This window comes from Halichoerus grypus, chromosome X (assembly GCF_964656455.1).
Source record: "Halichoerus grypus chromosome X, mHalGry1.hap1.1, whole genome shotgun sequence".
Taxonomy (NCBI): Eukaryota; Metazoa; Chordata; class Mammalia; order Carnivora; family Phocidae; genus Halichoerus; species Halichoerus grypus.
Window position 1 is genome coordinate 46,906,958 of NC_135727.1, and position 16,571 is coordinate 46,923,528.

At 46.6% G+C, this 16,571-nt stretch overlaps 2 protein-coding genes across 3 annotated transcripts in view; both read left to right on the plus strand.

Moving 5' to 3' along the window:
* The window catches only part of BTK (Bruton tyrosine kinase), a 31,952-nt gene extending 20,148 nt beyond the window's left edge, over positions 1-11,804 (plus strand). For both annotated transcript variants that reach the window (XM_036067141.2, XM_036067142.2), the window contains exons 6-19: positions 614-742; positions 1,030-1,097; positions 2,268-2,455; positions 2,874-2,936; positions 3,518-3,572; positions 3,785-3,864; positions 4,031-4,158; positions 4,986-5,060; positions 5,546-5,717; positions 6,235-6,451; positions 7,499-7,563; positions 8,165-8,283; positions 8,814-8,971; positions 11,298-11,804. In XM_036067141.2, the coding sequence (XP_035923034.1) occupies positions 614-742; positions 1,030-1,097; positions 2,268-2,455; positions 2,874-2,936; positions 3,518-3,572; positions 3,785-3,864; positions 4,031-4,158; positions 4,986-5,060; positions 5,546-5,717; positions 6,235-6,451; positions 7,499-7,563; positions 8,165-8,283; positions 8,814-8,971; positions 11,298-11,369 (1,589 nt within the window). In that variant the 3' untranslated portion in view covers positions 11,370-11,804. The remainder of the gene's footprint in view (positions 1-613; positions 743-1,029; positions 1,098-2,267; positions 2,456-2,873; positions 2,937-3,517; positions 3,573-3,784; positions 3,865-4,030; positions 4,159-4,985; positions 5,061-5,545; positions 5,718-6,234; positions 6,452-7,498; positions 7,564-8,164; positions 8,284-8,813; positions 8,972-11,297) is intronic.
* Positions 11,805-12,486: 682 nt separating this feature from the next.
* On the plus strand, positions 12,487-15,499 carry TIMM8A (translocase of inner mitochondrial membrane 8A). The gene is made up of 2 exons (XM_036067143.2): positions 12,487-12,722; positions 14,436-15,499. The coding sequence occupies exons 1-2, from the start codon at positions 12,591-12,593 to the stop codon at positions 14,595-14,597; spliced, it is 294 nt and encodes a 97-aa protein (XP_035923036.1). The 5' UTR covers positions 12,487-12,590; the 3' UTR covers positions 14,598-15,499.
* Positions 15,500-16,571: the final 1,072 nt, after the last annotated feature.

Consider the following 16,571-nt stretch of genomic DNA (forward strand, 5'->3'; position numbering starts at 1 on the left):
AAAGAACACCATAATCAACACTTTGCCTTACAAGAAGATTGAAATGGTTACTGGGAAAACAGACTATTCTATATATATATATATATATATATATATATTTTTTTTTTTTTTTTTTTTTTTTTCTCTTGGGCTCTGGCGACATCAGATATGCTTATCTTTTTTTTTTTTTTTTTTAAAGATTTTTTATTTATTTATTTGAGAGAGAGAGAATGAGAGAGAGCAAGCACATGAGAGGGGGGAGGGTCAGAGGGAGAAGCAGACTCCCCGCCGAGCAGGGAGCCCGATGCGGGACTCGATCCAGGGACTCCAGGATCATGACCTGAGCCGAAGGCAGTCGCTTAACCAACTGAGCCACCCAGGCGCCCTCAGATATGCTTATCTTGGTAGTCAGGAGATAGTCATCATGACAGCCCACTGCAGAGAACTGCACAAGAACTTCCCAGGGCCAGGGATGTGAGCTAACTGGTTCTGTCGCCTGCTTTCTTCGGGTGGGAGAGGAAGGGGCAGTTGTTCGAAGCTCACCACTAACCTTAGTCAAAGAGGAAAACATGCAAATGGTGGATTCTTCAGAATGTCAGATGTGATCTCTTTCTCTCTTTTCTCCCTGCTACAGTCATCCGGTACAACAGTGATCTGGTACAGAAATACCACCCTTGCTTCTGGATCGATGGGCAGTATCTCTGCTGCTCTCAGACAGCCAAAAACGCGATGGGCTGCCAAATTTTGGAGAACAGGAATGGAAGTAAGAGATCTGATCAGTATAATTTCTCCCTCTTTTGATTCTATCGGTCACTCTTTAAAGGGTTGGCCAATGCACAAAGGGGCCTGGGGAAGGGGATAGGTTGGGGCTGACATCCCACTGGCGCTCTGCTCTCCAAACCATGTGACTTGGCACAGGGCTGTATGCACTCAGACTTTTCCTAACTTTCCTAAAGGCACTGTATACAAAAGCTAAGCCCCTGATCAAACCTGTCCCTGGGCCCTTTCCTAAGATGCATTCTATATCAACACTGGTTTCTTACTTTGCAGGCTTAAAACCTGGGAGTTCGCACAGAAAGACAAAAAAGCCCCTTCCTCCCACGCCGGAGGAGGACCAGGTATACAGGAAAATTGGTGCAGATACTACTTAAATAGAAACTTACACGGGTGCTTGGCTGGCTCAGTCAGTAGAGCGTGTGACTCTTGATCTTGGGGTTGTGAGTTCAAGCCCCATGTTGGGCAGAGAGATTACTTAAAAAATAAAATTTAAATTAAAAAAAAAAAAGAGGGGCGCCTGGGTGGCTCAGTTGTTAAGCGTCTGCCTTCGGCTCAGGTCACGATCCCAGGGTCCTGGGATCGAGCCCCGCATCGGGCTCCCTGCTCTGCGGGAAGCCTGCGTCTCCCTCTCCCACTCCCCCTGCTTGTGTTCCCTCTCTTGCTGTGTCTCTCTCTGTCAAATAAATACAATCTTAAAAAAAATAGAAATTAAAAAAAAAAAGAAAGAACCTTCCAGTCACACCCTGAAAACACACCAGTCTCAGAACTCCCATGGGACTTGGCAGTGTTCATTGGTGTTCTTGTGGAGAAATGGGATTTGTCCTAAAAAGGACAAATCTTACCACTCTTCAGCGGTAAGATAGAGGGCTATTAGGAAGTTCTTGGCAACAATTTAATCCAATCACCTGTTTAAAATGAAACAAAGACCGGGTTTTTTAAAATGAAAAATATTTTCAAATACAAAGTTGTAAGAATTTCACAGTAAACACCCATATATCCAATACTTGATTCTACCACTAATATAGTATTTTAAAAATTGATTTTTTTTGGTTACTTTTTGAAGTCTAAAGAGCACTTTCTCATATTTTGTAAGTAAGCAGGCGTTATTATGCTCATTTTAAAACAAGGAAACCAAGATTCAGAGCCACTTAGTAGATCCATGTACTAGTTTAGTGCCAAGGTTTCCTGATCGTGGCTGTTCATGGTTTTTGTCCAGGAAGCTTTAAAAATATTGATGCTTGGGCCCCACCCCCAGAGATTTTGACATAACTGGTATAGGAAACTGCCTGGGATTGTTAACCGCTCTCTAGATGATTCGGATGTGCACTCCAGGCTGAGAGCCCAGCATAGATACTTGAGAATCGTTGAATGAATGCTGAATAAACCTTTTTTTTTTTTTAATGCCTGATTTAGGTTAGACTGGTGTCTCTAGTAAGCCAGAGAGTTGGGGGAGAAGAGGAGGGTGCTTGATATCTAGCCAAACACCCCTACTTTTTTCCCCAACAACACAGATCTTGAAAAAGCCACTGCCCCCTGAGCCAACAGCAGCACCTGTCTCTGCGAGTGAGCTGAAAAAGGTTGTAGCCCTTTATGATTACATGCCAATGAATGCAAATGATCTGCAGCTACGAAAGGGTGACGAGTATTTTATCCTGGAGGAGAGCAACTTACCCTGGTGGAGAGCGCGGGATAAAAATGGGTGAGTCCACTCCAGCTCTTCTGGAACTTTCTGCCCACCCTCTCCACACGTGTGCAGAAGCATGCAGCGTAATTCCCCTACTCAGTATCCCAATCAGCAATTGTTTTTCCCACCCCAAAGGGAATATGCTGTCCTGCCAAATATTTCCCAGAGTGCTCTCCTCGTGGCCACATCTCTGAGCCAGTAGGGTCTGGCCCATATGTTGTCATGCACATGTAATCAGTGCCACATGCGCAGAAGCTACACGCTTCACTGGCCTAGCCATGCATCAGTGACATGGTCTTCTTTGAGGGAGGGGCGTGGCTTATAGATCTCCATTTGAGATTGGTTCTGAGCTCAGAGATGCAGGCCTATGAATCTGTCTCCACCCCCAAGGATGAGAAGTGCTGGATGATCTAACAAATTGTCTCCTCTACAGACAGGAAGGCTACATCCCTAGTAACTATGTCACCGAAGCAGAAGACTCCATAGAAATGTATGAGTGAGTATGCTTATGTGCCTAGCACACAGTCTTCCCAGAGGAACCGAAGATAGGGTATACATGTTTATACTTTCAATACATTTATTTCAAGATATTTACTAAAGTCAGTGCCAATGGGGTCAGATGATGCTACCACCCTAAGTTAGTAGCTCTGTCTTATCCTCACACCAAACACCCTTTGCTTATGAGAGCTGGAGAGGTCACCATGCCCTCCCCCCCAAATCCAGAAGAGCCACTCAAAGAAAAGGATTTGACAACTGGATAGGAAACATTTACAAGGGTGAAAATGTCAAACTTCTGTCACTGTCCTTTCTCCCTAATCGTGGAAATGGATTGTCCTTGGGTGCCCTGTCCCTGATCCTGTCCCAGCACCCCTCTGCCACCTGCCTTTTGTCCTCTCCTCTTCATTTCCAACCAGGCTCTGGGAAAGGGATGCAGGGTGCTATGCATACGATAGGTACTCAATAAGGAGTTGAGTGAGCTGACTGAACCACTGGCATAGATGAACTGTGGAAGGCGCTCTGACCTCTAAGCTGCTAACACCACGGCCTAAGAGCCACTGAAGCATTCTCCCTTTACAGGTGGTATTCCAAACACATGACCCGGAGTCAAGCTGAGCAACTGCTAAAGCAAGAGGTAAGGGTGTGACCACAGGCAAACGGCATTCTCCTTGCACAAGCGAGGGCTTGCTGCTCTCTGTCACCTCAAGGCAAGGAGGTGTCAAGACTGCCATTTTATGGAAGGGCAGTAAAATTAGGGCTTCAATTTTTCTCTCAAGTTTGGGCAGGTGGAATGCAGGTGTGAGTGCCACTTCCTCCTTAAAGTTGGCTTCTTTTTCATCGTTTCAGGGGAAAGAAGGAGGTTTCATTGTCAGAGACTCCAGCAAAGCTGGAAAATACACTGTGTCTGTGTTTGCTAAATCAACAGGGTGAGTGTTACTGTTTCAAGGCCCTGGGGACAACGGACAGAGGTATTTTCATGGTGGGCCCCTCCTACTGTCTCTGCCCCTTAACACTCAAAATTCATCTCACTTTACTTCTTGCGTCCTGCTGACCCTTGTTCCCAAGTCACTGACTCAGCCTCCACTTCTTCAGGGACCCTCAAGGGGTGATCCGCCATTACGTTGTCTGCTCCACACCTCAGAGCCAGTATTACCTGGCAGAGAAGCACCTTTTTAGCACCATCCCTGAGCTCATCAACTACCATCAGCATAACTCTGCCGGTGAGTATCAGGGGCACCAGAGAAAAAGGATGTGACAAGAACCAGGAGAGGCAATTTGGGACAAGGCGGTGAGGGGAAGAAAAAGCCTCATAGGGCAGGGCAAATTTGGTGAAAGAGAACCCCAATGATGCCAGGGCGAGATCAAGTAAAGAGGCGGTCAAAGGCCCACTTTACAGCCGGTAGGGAGTGACTTCTTATCGGGTGACTGATGCTCAGTGCTCAGGAAAGACATAGAAGATCCTGGTAATTAACAAATGAGCAAGTACTCGTTGAGGTCCTACTGTAAACACAGCAATTTTCTTGGTACTGGAGGAGAACACAGTGAAATTATCAGTCAAGGTCCTTGCCCTCAAAGAACACACAGGTTGGACAATACCCGAAGACAGCGTCTAAGTAGGGTGGACATTTGAAAACCTGGAGATTGGTGAGGGCATGAAGACATGGGATAAGCTTCACTCAGAAGACTTGCTGCTATCTGCTACCTCCACGCAAGGCAGTCTCAAGGCCGTCATTTTAGGGGGTCCCAATGACACTCTGCAGTGTCAAAAGCAGAAGTTGGATGTGAGCTAAGCCTGGGTTGGGAGGTGGGGATATATTTAGTTGGGGAGTGTATTTCAATGAGTATTTTCTGTCTTTTTTTTCCTTCTGAAAATTCTTTTGTGAGAGGAGAAGCTTCCGGAAACATTGGGGTTCGTGGAGATCCCCTGGGATTCAAACTGTATCGGAAAGATGACTGTGAGAAGTGTCAGGCTTTACGTGAGGCTGTGTGCAGCAGCCCACCTCCTACGCTGCTCCAGCAGCATGACCCTCTCCTCTGTATGTTTCAGGGCTCATATCTAGGCTCAAATATCCAGTGTCTCAACAAAACAAGAATGCACCTTCCACTGCGGGCCTGGGTTACGGTAACTGCTTATTTCTCTAGGGTAGGGTGGATGGGCCAGTGACAAGGACCACTTTGGCAGACCCAACTAGACCTTGCAGCACACTGTTCCGCACCAACCGCCTCGAGGAAGATTAAGTCAGGGCCAAACAAGTTATTTAGTACTTTTTCTCCCTCTGGTGGCTCCTACTGGGGCTGCAAACACACAGATTCATAAAGGGATTATTTTTTAATTGTGTGATTAAAAAAAAACATAATCATGAAGGGATTTTAAGGGGTTGTCTAGTTTCTCCTTTCTTTATGGCTGCCTGGCACCTAAAATGCCAATTCCTCCAACCAGTAACCACCCCGTCCCTGAGATTTACCTGAGCAAAGATAGATTAGTACTCCTGAGCATTTCCCTTTTACAGCTTGCCTATTTCTACCCCCAATAGGGATTCTTATCTATTGTAGGAATTACACATACACGATTCCCCAAAAAATCATATCAAGGCTTTGTTGTTATAGGATCATGGGAAATCGATCCAAAGGACCTGACCTTCTTGAAGGAGCTGGGGACTGGACAGTTTGGGGTAGTGAAGTATGGGAAATGGAGAGGCCAGTACGACGTGGCCATCAAGATGATCAAAGAAGGCTCCATGTCCGAGGATGAGTTCATTGAAGAAGCCAAAGTCATGATGTGAGTTACAGCCCAAACTCAACCCTCAACCCAGTTGCTGGAGTCTAGGAATTACCAGGACAGTTTCCACTGTGGCTTAAGGTGACTTAGAGTGAGAGAGATTTGGGACCAGGGCCTGAGGTCAATCTTTGATTGGCGGGAGTACTAACTGCTAAGGTAACCATTTCTCTGCCTTAGATATTGGTGGATAACAGTGTTGGTCTTGGGTGTGTACTACCTCAGTAGCATTTGGGGATAAACATGAAAAATGGGACTTTCAAAGGGAAGACGGATTCTGACTAACCTTAGTGTTAAGTCGGCCCTGAGCTTATTTTCTGTTCTGTTTGGGCTCCGTATCCCTGCCCGCCCTCACATATTAGGCACTTTTGGGGTTCAGGGTGGGAAGGAGGAAGCTCAACTTGTTATCATGGGCCCTTATCTGATGCTCTACTTCCAGACCAACCCCTTTCCTCTCCAGCCCCTTCTCATTGGTATGGAGAGCCAGAGAGGGAGGACTGGTTTGTTGCTTCTCCCATAGGAATCTTTCCCATGAGAAGCTGGTACAGTTGTATGGCGTCTGCACCAAACAGCGCCCCATCTTCATCATCACCGAGTACATGGCCAATGGCTGCCTCCTGAACTACCTGAGGGAAATGCGCAACCGCTTCCAGACTCAGCAGCTGCTGGAGATGTGCAAGGATGTCTGCGAAGCCATGGAATACCTGGAGTCAAAGCAATTCCTTCACCGGGACCTGGTAGGACCTCAGAAGGATTGGCCTGGGACCGAGGACTGAGGGGGTAGAAGCAACAGCGGAAGAAAGATAGATCATACCTGGATGAGGAGGGTGGCCGGGACCATCATTTCAGTTTTATCCAGAAAACATTGAGAGTTAGGTGAGCCCGTGCCCCAGTGGTCAGCCAGTCGAGGATCTCCAGCCTCAACGCTACAAGTCGCGCCATGATGGAAGCTGGAGCCGTGACTCATGCCTAGCCCCCTACGGCAACAAGGAAATGGTGGGGTCCCCCACTCAGGACAGAAGGGCAACCCCGCCTCCCAATGGGGCTGCTCCTGGCACAGAGTCATCACTTGGTTACATCAGAGTCATATCCTGGGGGTCTGTGGGTAACATTCGTTGTTGTTGTTGTTTTTTTCAATGTTATATATTAGCTAGCAAACACTGAAAAACACATCTGAAAAAACTGAATTTCCAGCCTCTCTTGACAATCTTGGCCACCCTGAAACATCAGGCTCATTCTCACAGGCCATGCTAACGGTCCCCTGGAGCTGGGGAGCAGCTCACCTCCTTCGGACCAAAGGGCATGCTCTGCATTTTCCTGTAATCTACCCACCCCACTTCCCTCTATCAGTTTGGCTGCCTGGCCTCTAGAGGCCTCGGAGTTTTGTGCCCCTGTCTATGGCAGCCAGGCCAAGGCTCAAATTGTCTTAGCCCCACTGGCAGGAAAGCAAACACAACAAAACAAAACACACTTGCCTTGGGTTCTCCCTCATTCTCTCAGCAATTCAGTAGAGGACGGGGTGTCAGGGAATCGTCGGTGTGAATGAAATCATCCTGCATGCCCTCCGATGCTTTACTTCTGTCTATACATCAGGTCGCTTTAGATGTAGTGGAAATGCATCCGAGTTTCTCAGTGGCATCACCTGACTCCTGCTGGGTGGGAAAGTGTCTCTTGAGTTGAAAGAGATGAGGCTTCCCTGGCTTCATTCCCCTGGTGGGCAGAAGCTTGGTGCCTTTAACCTGTGTGCTGGGGACAGAGTCTCACTGGTAACTGTTGTATTACAGGCGGCTCGAAACTGTTTGGTAAATGATCAAGGAGTTGTTAAAGTATCTGACTTCGGCCTCTCCAGGTGGGTGTGCCTTTTTCATCTTTCCCTCTAAAAGTAAAAATAGCACAGTACAAACATGAGGCAGCATTATTGGTTTGAATCCTCTCCCTTTCTGTTTTCCCCCTCATTCTAGTCTTTTCCACTCTCTTTCTATCCCTTTTCTTTCTCTGAATTCTTCCTCCTTTTGTTTTATTGTAATATCCCTCTCCTCGCCTTTCTCCCTCCGTCTTTTTAAAGCTAAGATTCCCCAATACCTTATCTTGATCTGTTAATCCTGTTGTCTTTGCCCACCCCCCCCCCATGCCTCCTTCTTTCCTAATCAGTCTAATTCCCACTGGCAAGGGCAGCACAGAAGGAAGGATAAAACAGAGAGGGGGACAGAGAAGAGGAGGGGAGTACCTAATAGATGTTATTTCACGTCATCTTTGCCGTAACCATATCGTCAATGAGGAAAGCTAAATCAGATACGAAAACAGGAATACGCTAAAAGTAACATTTGTAAAAGACACCGGGGGGCCTGCAAGCATGTATTTCCTCGGCACCTGCAACTGTGTCAAGAAAATGTAAGTAAATGTCAAGCTCTCCAAAATCGTAACAGTAACAAGTCCTGACCCCTCGGCAGGTATGTCCTGGATGATGAATATACAAGCTCAGTAGGCTCCAAGTTTCCAGTCCGGTGGTCTCCACCCGAAGTCCTTATGTATAGCAAGTTCAGCAGCAAATCTGACATCTGGGCTTTTGGTAAGTGGAGGGAATTACACAGATTATACAGCTCAAAGGAAGAGGAATGCAATGGGGAAATTGACACTTTGCAACCTGCACAGAGAGATTATGATGTGTTGTTTTCCTTCCCCTAACCCTTAGGAAGTGCTTGCTATTGTCAGGCACCACAGGGGTTCCTGAGGATAAAAAGAGTAACCTAGACATGATCCCTGCCTTCTTGGAACTTACAATATATTGAGAGGAACAAACAATTTGTTCAGTATTCCACAGCTTCTGAATACTGATTATGTACCAAGGGATGCTGCCAGACCCTCTAATTACAAAGACAAATAAGAGGCTGTCTCACTCCAGAGGAGCTAATTGTCCAGTCCAACCCTGACTACCCTCCAGCATGGTCAGTACGAGAGCAGAAGTTTGGACAAAAATGTAAAATTCACAGAGTGGGGAATCAGCTGAAATCTAGTATTTGAGGTTGATCTAGGAAGACAAGGAGCCCAACTACCCAAAGAGACTGCAAATCGACTTACTGCATTTTTTTCATTTCCTAGGGGTTTTGATGTGGGAGATTTACTCTCTGGGGAAGATGCCATATGAAAGATTTACTAACAGTGAAACTGCTGAGCACATTGCCCAAGGCCTACGTCTCTATAGACCTCATCTAGCTTCAGAGAGGGTATATACCATCATGTACAGCTGCTGGCATGAGGTAAGTGTTTTGGGGGGACCTCTCAAATTATTTCCTTGAGCCTCCTTTCCCATTTAGCCAGCCAGGCCCCCAGGCCGCACTCTCCCCGGCCGTGTGGCAGCTGGGCACACAGATAGCCACACACATCCTGGGACCCCACCTGTACCCCAGTCCTTTCATGGCCGGAGGCTTTCCCAGGCTCATCTAGTTCCCACTAGAGTATCCTCAGCAGACCCCATTACCAACTCAGCTTCAGGGGGAGGGGATGCGGTGGGGCCGTGTCGCCTAGCATAAGCAGGCAGCTAGAGGCATTCGGCCAAATGTATGGACACTTCAAAAGAAAAGCCATTAAAATGTATGTTCATTCCTTTGGAAGTCATTAGCCCTTTCTTCTATTAGACTAACTAACTGCCAATCTTTTTTGGCTGTGATCCTAACTGGAATTAAAAAAAAAAAAAAAAAAACCCTCCTGAAAGGGAACTAAAATAGGTCGTGGTCATTTTTTTTTTTTTTAAATGGGGTGCATCACGGGTTATGTGGGTAGATGTGGTATTTTGAAAACAGGGAGCCTGTCCCACTATTACTAAAATGTTTTATTGCTCTCACCTTGGGTTCTTTCAGAGGTGCTTTCTCCACTTTTCGGTAGGTCCTTGGCAACCTTAATTTGGCAACCGAAATCTCTAGTAGGAAATGAATGCTGCAGTGCTAGAAACAGGGCAGGATGGTGTCCAACAAGCACATATGTGAATCTGGAGCCCTCTTGGGGGGCTGAAAAGTGGGGACTTGGATCAGAGCATGGCTCCTTTCCCTTCAACAAATAACTGAGGTCACAGAGGAAGTGTGGAGAAAGGGACAACCATTTCCCTTCTCTCGCCTGTGCCACGCAGGATTAAGGGGGACTGACTGTGCTCCCTCCCAACTAGGACACCCTCACTCCGCTAGTTTAACTATTTCAGACAGGCCCTTTTTCCACAGCCCGTTTAAAGTAATACTCTTTTTTTTTTTTTTAAAGATTTTATTTATTTATTTGAGAGAGAGAGAATGAGAGACAGAGAGCATGAGAGGGAGGAGAGTCAGAGGGAGAAGCAGACTCCCTGCCGAGCAGGGAGCCCGATGCGGGACTCGATCCCGGGACTCCAGGATCATGACCTGAGCCGAAGGCAGTCGCTTAACGAACTGAGCCACCCAGGCGCCCTAAAGTAATACTCTTGAAACTGGGTGCATATCAGAATCCCTGGGGAACTCTTAAAACTGCAAATGACTGGGCCTTATCCTCAGAGATTCCAATTAGGTATGTCTGAAGCAGAACCCAGAAATGTCCTTTTAAACTTCCCAAGAAATTCTGATACTCAGCTAGGTTTAAGAACCACTGATTCAAAGGAACAAGAAATTGATGATTTTATTTTAAAGATTTTATTTATTTGAGAGAGAGAGAGAACAAGCAGTGGGGAGGGGCAGAGGGAAAGAGAGAGAGAGAGAGAGAGAGAGAGAAGCAGACTTCCCACTGAGCAGGAAGACTGATGTGGGGCTCAAGCCCAGGACCCTGGGATCATGACCTGAGCTGAAGGCAGGCTCTTAACCAACTGAACCACCCAGGTGTCCTCTGGCTTGTTACATTTTTAAATCTAAACTCCGTCTGGAGATTTGTTACCATAAATAAATACAAAGTTCTTGCTTGACTTCCTTGTATCTGTTACCCTAATGTTCATTCATAGACTCATGGGCAGGGGCCTGAGGGATAGTCTTGGTCCAGTTTTCACAGTATGTTTAGTAAAACCCTAGGGGTTTATGGATCATGGCTGTCACAAAGGGCCTTAGTCTAGAGGCCAGACAGTGGTAATAAAATGTCCCAGGTGCTCGGGATCCCTGTTCAGTGATGCAGCCCATGGTCTTGAGATGTTAATTCCTCTGTAAAACTTTGGCTACGGTATGATAAAACAGTGTTTGAAAGTTTACAAGATTTCAATTCTGGCAGACATTTAAACTTGTTTAGTTAGCCATTTTTCATTTGAGGATCCAAAATAATGATGTACTGGTATACAAGTCTGTAATGAATTCGCCCTCAGTTTTTAATCAGTGTTTGCCAGTTTAATTTGCAAATTGTCCTCATCACATTAATAACCTGGGTTACTAAAGATGAAAAGTGAACAAGGACTTCATGGAGCACTTTAATTTCTTTTCCTTTTTCTTTCTTGTGTGTGTGTGTGTGTGTGTGTGTGTGTAATTGACAGGGTATGCTACAGGGCATATAGTATATACTTAATAAACATTTCTGCTTACTCATTGCATTTCCCTTTAATTCTGGATTCTAGCCCACTGTAACATCCTGCTTTTTCTTTGGTTTTAGAAAGCAGAGGAACGTCCCACTTTCAAAATTCTTCTGAGCAACATCCTAGATGTCATGGATGAAGAATCCTGAGCTCACCAATAAGCTTCTTGGTTCCATTCCTCTTCTCCACAAGCCCCAATTTCACTTCTTCGGAGGAATTCCCAGGCTTACAGGCCCTGGAGCCTTGTGCTCTCAATGAGTACACAAAGGCCCCTCTCTACATCTAGGAATGACTCTCTTCTTTGATTCTCTGAGATAGTACCTTCTGAGCAAAAACCAAGGAATTACTGTGCCTGGTATTGTCCTCAGAGAGACAATTTTCCAGGAGTATTAAGACAGACTGAATTTGGGATGGAAAGTTTGGGGGAGGGAGGGGTGTAAATAGCCTGACAAGGGGTCCAACAGCTCTTTGGGTAGGCATTAGAGCTTGGGGGGAGGGAGGCAGAATTTGGCAAGAATAAAATGGTGTCATAAAAATGGGAGGGGAGGGTGTTTTGATCAAATAAAATTACTGGAAAGCATGAAGTTTTCTTGCTATCTCGATTAATCATGCAACCTCCCTGGAGCGCCCTATCTCAGTGTTCCAGAAAACTGTTGTGTGGCATTGGTTTGGCATATTCCTACTTTGAGAACTCAAGATCCTCAGCAATTTAACCCCTCTGGCTCTTGGAAAATTCTGGCTCTGAGTCAGAGACAAACTCACAAGCAAAGCACCAGTGCCTGGCACACAGCGGGCATGTAATATTACCGGAATGAATCTGAAAGTTGGGGACAAATTCTATCGGAGCCTCTTTCTCCTCCATCAGGAGGCAAAACACCCTCAAAGAAAACCGGATGGCTAAGAGACGGGCCAAGCAGTCTGGGCCAAGAAAGCACCAGCATCGCAGCGGGAAAAGCGCGGGCCAATTTGGAAGTGGGCAGGGGCGGGGCTGTTGGGCCGGCCGGAAACCGGCCACGTGGTGTTAAGTAACTTCCTTTTTTACTTTTTTCCCTTTCTTTTGGGAATAACGTCTCGTCAGCGCCGCAGCACTGGGCTGCAAGCCCCGAGGCCTCAGGGCTCACGTGGGGCGCTGCTGCGGGGTCGCTGGCGGGAGCGGGGCGCACCGGCGGCTGGGAGGAGCGGCGGGGGGGGCGGGACGGGAGGGGATGCGGAGTGGGGGGGCGGGGTCGCGCCCGGGGCCGCACGCCGGCGCAGTGCGCTCACAGGGCGGGCCCAGAGACGGCAGGTTGTGGTTCCGGTTCCGTGGCGGAGACACGTGAAGGTCGGTGAGTTGGTGCGGAGTTCGTCTCGGCACGCGTGGCGGCGCTGGGATGGATTCCTCCTCGTCTTCGTCCGCGGCGGGTTTGGGCTCGGTGGACCCACAGCTGCAACATTTCATCGAGGTGGAGACTCAGAAGCAACGCTTCCAGCAACTGGTGCACCAGATGACGGAACTTTGTTGGGTAAGGAGCCTGGGGCTGGGACCTGGCCACTGTACCTGCTTCCCCCCCTGCCCTTGCCCGGCGGGACTCCCCAGGACGTCCGGGATTCGGGGAGCGGGAGGACCGGTTAGCATCCCCTTGGTTTCTTCAGGTTTCTCAGATCAAGCCGGAAGGTAGAAAAGGTGACTCCGCTTCTCGGGGGACTCTCACCCCAGACCTTGGCTTTGTTGGTGCCGAGGACTGGGGATCACAGCCGACTTTTGCCCCTGTCCCAAGCAGCACTTTAGGCACCTGAGGTTGAAGCTGCCTAGTGCTGGTCACCAAGACTGTTGAGAGCCACCAATACTGAGAATTTTTTTTTTTTTTTTTTGAGCCCCGATTCCCAGGGAGTGAGTCTCCTGTTCCTGGACTTCTCAGGGTTTACCTGGATTACCCAGTTGCTGTTGCCCGTGAGAAATGAGTGGCTCTAGCCCACTAACTGTAAAAGTGGCGTAATCTCCCTCCCCCCCCCCCCCCCACACTTGCTTTCGTGTTGGATTGTTGTGTAATACCAAGCTCTTTCAGGTTTGAAGGTTGAGGAATTGAGTATGCTCTGTGAGGGGACTTTGGCAAAAGGGCGGAAGCATTTGCAGCTGGGGATCAAAGTGTTCTCTGGCTGCCAAGGACAGCATAACCGCCATGCCTTGTGAAAGAAAAAAAAACCCCTCAGGATTTAGAGGCTAAGGATAATTTTCCTTGGAAGTGGCGAGTCTGAGGCTTGTGTACACAGCAGAGAATAACGAACAAAATTCATTTGAACCACTTACTTGAACTATATACAGTCATCAGTTCCGTAGTCCCTTTCACATAAACCTATGGTATCCTGGACTCTGACCCTAACAGATGCTTACCTCTGTACTCCTTGGTGCTTTGATTCTTTAAAAAAAAAAAAATCTATGATTCTTTGGCCAGAAGCGGGTGTGGTTAAGGACTCCTTTAAGAATCTGTAAGCCGTGGGCCCTTTAGGAAAATTAATACAATTTTCCATTCATCTTGAGAGTATTCAAGAACTTCTGGCTTAAGTAGACAAGGTTATAGAATCCTGGGTAATAAATTCCTTTTTTTCTTTGGTAGGTTTTAGGGTGTCACGCGATTTATTCTTTCACCCTTTTTTCCCTGCAGTTACTCTAAAGGCATTTAATGGTGGCAACATTGTGGAGTTATAACCAGATTCGGTGAAAGGTTACTCCACTTGTATTTTGCTCCCCCCCCCTTTTTTTAAAAAGATTTTATTTATTTATTTGACAGAGAGAGAGAGCTAGAGAGGGAACACAAGCAGGGGGAGTGGGAGAGGGAGAAGCGGACTCCCCGCTCGGCTCGATCCCAGGACCCTGGGATCATGACCTGAGCCGAAGGCAGATGCTTAATGACTGAGCTACCCAGGTGCCCCCCCCCCCTTTTTTTTTGCTCTATAATAGCTCCACCATTGTCTGTTCCAATAACTTTGGGCAAAATATCTCTGCCACGGTTTCCCTCTTTGTAAAATGAGGATTAATGATAGTGTCTGTTTTGTAAGGTTGTTGTGAGAATTTAATGTAACTGCTTGCCACATGCCAATGTGAAATAGTAACATATCAGATACTGTTTTTAGGTCAAGTTTTTCCTATAAATAACAAGAAGTTAGCTTTCCCTCCCTCCCCCACCCCGAATTTTTTCTCAAGTTCTCTTTGTGTTTCTGTATCTTGTCCTGAGCAGGAGAAGTGCATGGACAAGCCTGGGCCAAAGTTGGACAGTCGGGCTGAGGCCTGTTTTGTGAACTGTGTTGAGCGCTTCATTGATACAAGCCAATTCATCTTGAATCGACTGGAACAGACCCAGAAATCCAAGCCAGTTTTCTCAGAAAGCCTTTCTGACTGATCTCAGCATTACCTCTTTGGAAAAGGAAGGTAGTTCAAGAATGAAGAGCGGTTGATGGGATAGTTGAAGAAGAAAAGGCTATGGGGGAATTGGCTCCCACCTTTGTCACTCTTGGGACATCCTGTCATCTGAGAATGAACAAAGACCATTTTTGTGTGTGTGTGTGTGGGGGGGGGGTGGGTTTTGAGGGTCATATGTGTACTTGATTGTGTTTTTTAATGCTAATCTTGTGAAAACAATTGACAGATGAATGGAAAACTCTACTAGATGCATATTACTGTATGTGGGACTGTGCTTTCTCAAAGTCCCATTAACTGCTTCCTATAATTTTGATAGTGGAACTGCTTTCTATAATTTGATTGTGGGACCACACAAATCTGTCATTTGTGTGGATTCATTTCAGATTTCTGGGGAGATTGGATATACATCTTTGTGTCTCTCAGAAAGGGAAGCAGTGGGAGAAGAGTAATTTGGTACTTAACTATAGGCCTCCTTAACTAGTGTTTTGACTATCAGTGCTGGAAAAAAATCTATGGGATGTTCATACAATACACTCAGCTTTCTAGATTCTCTCCCTCCCTTATGCTGTGATTTTCTTTAATGTATAAGGTATGGTCTTGAGGTAGCACAGGTAGCCTGAGTGTCTAGAGGCCTTTAGTTACAAAGGAATCTAGTCAGTGAGCATAATTCTCATTACTAAACTGCCATAAGGAAGAAGCTTACTTACCCTGTATATCAGGGTCCGAAAAATTCAAAGATGTGCCTAAATAGGTTATAAAGATTTAGGCCAGGCAAAAACTAACAGCAGTTTCAGGTAGAGGTGCATGCCTAATGTTAATCAGTGTAGACTCCATTTATTGCATTCTTTTGATCACTGAAATAAAGGCTTCTACAAAATTCAACTCTGATTCAGAAGGCTTTCTATTCTGGTTATCACCTGCACCCTGGAGAGATTTGGTGTAGGCTGGTTCCAAGACTGAAGTGTAGCCTGTCTGGGTACTTGATCTGTGCAGGGAACAGCACGGTATTCCAGGGATGTCTTGTCTGACCTTTTTGTGAGAAAGGAGAACCTTGAGATGAGATGGGGAGGGAAGGGATTCAGTGCTGACAGCTCCCTGAGTGGAGTGGATGAGGTTATAATGACTGGATTCCCCTCCCAACTTCAGATGCTAGTAGACTGGAGTGTAGACCTAACATGGAACTATGCGTTGGGAGCCTCTAGTTCTGATCCCTGAAGGTTGGGGAAATACACATTTCTAGAAGCCTCAAGTCCTTTTAGCTTTCCACCATATAGGTACCACAAGGAATGTTTTTTTTTAAATCCTGGTGAAAAAATTTACGAAAGTTTAAGTGATTTTTCTGTGCCAGACACTGTTTTTGGTGCCAGGGCTTCACGAGTGCACAAAAAACAAAGTCCCTGCCCATGTGGAGCTTATGTTCTAGGAGAGGGGAGACAGGCAACAAACCCATAAATATGTCCGTTTAATGAGTGCCATGGAGAAAAAGCAGAGTCTGGGATATTAGGGAATGTTTGTGGGGCTGTTGTTGAGATGCGATGGTTAGAGAATGCCTCCTTGGGAACGTGGCAGTTTGCTGAGACCTGAAAGAATTAAATGACCAAGCCATGTTGGTATCTGGGAAGAACATTGCAGGCAGAGATGACAGCAGGTCCAAAGGCCCCAAGGTCAGAGCAGCATGCCGTGACGCTAAGGTAAAACAGTCAAAAGGTCAGTAGGGCTGGAGTAAAATGAGTAAGGAGAATGGTAAGAAATAAAGTCAGAGACATAAGCATGAGACGGATTGGGGCTGGGAGGCAGGTAAGTGCACTGATCATGTAGGGAGTTGTAGGCCATTGCAAGGACTTGGCTTTTAGCAAGCAAGATGGGGAGCCATGTGAGGGTTTTTAGCAGATGAGTGATGTGATATAACTTAAGTTTTAGGAGGGTCCGGCTGCTGTTTGGAGAACCTGTACAT

Bases quoted from the DNA above. Each gene is read 5' to 3' on its own strand.
- TIMM8A (XM_036067143.2), top strand. From the start codon at position 12,591: ATGGATTCCTCCTCGTCTTCGTCCGCGGCGGGTTTGGGCTCGGTGGAC. The intron at 12,723-14,435 runs GTAAGGAGCCTG...TGTCCTGAGCAG, and splicing joins AGATGACGGAACTTTGTTGG to GAGAAGTGCATGGACAAGCC.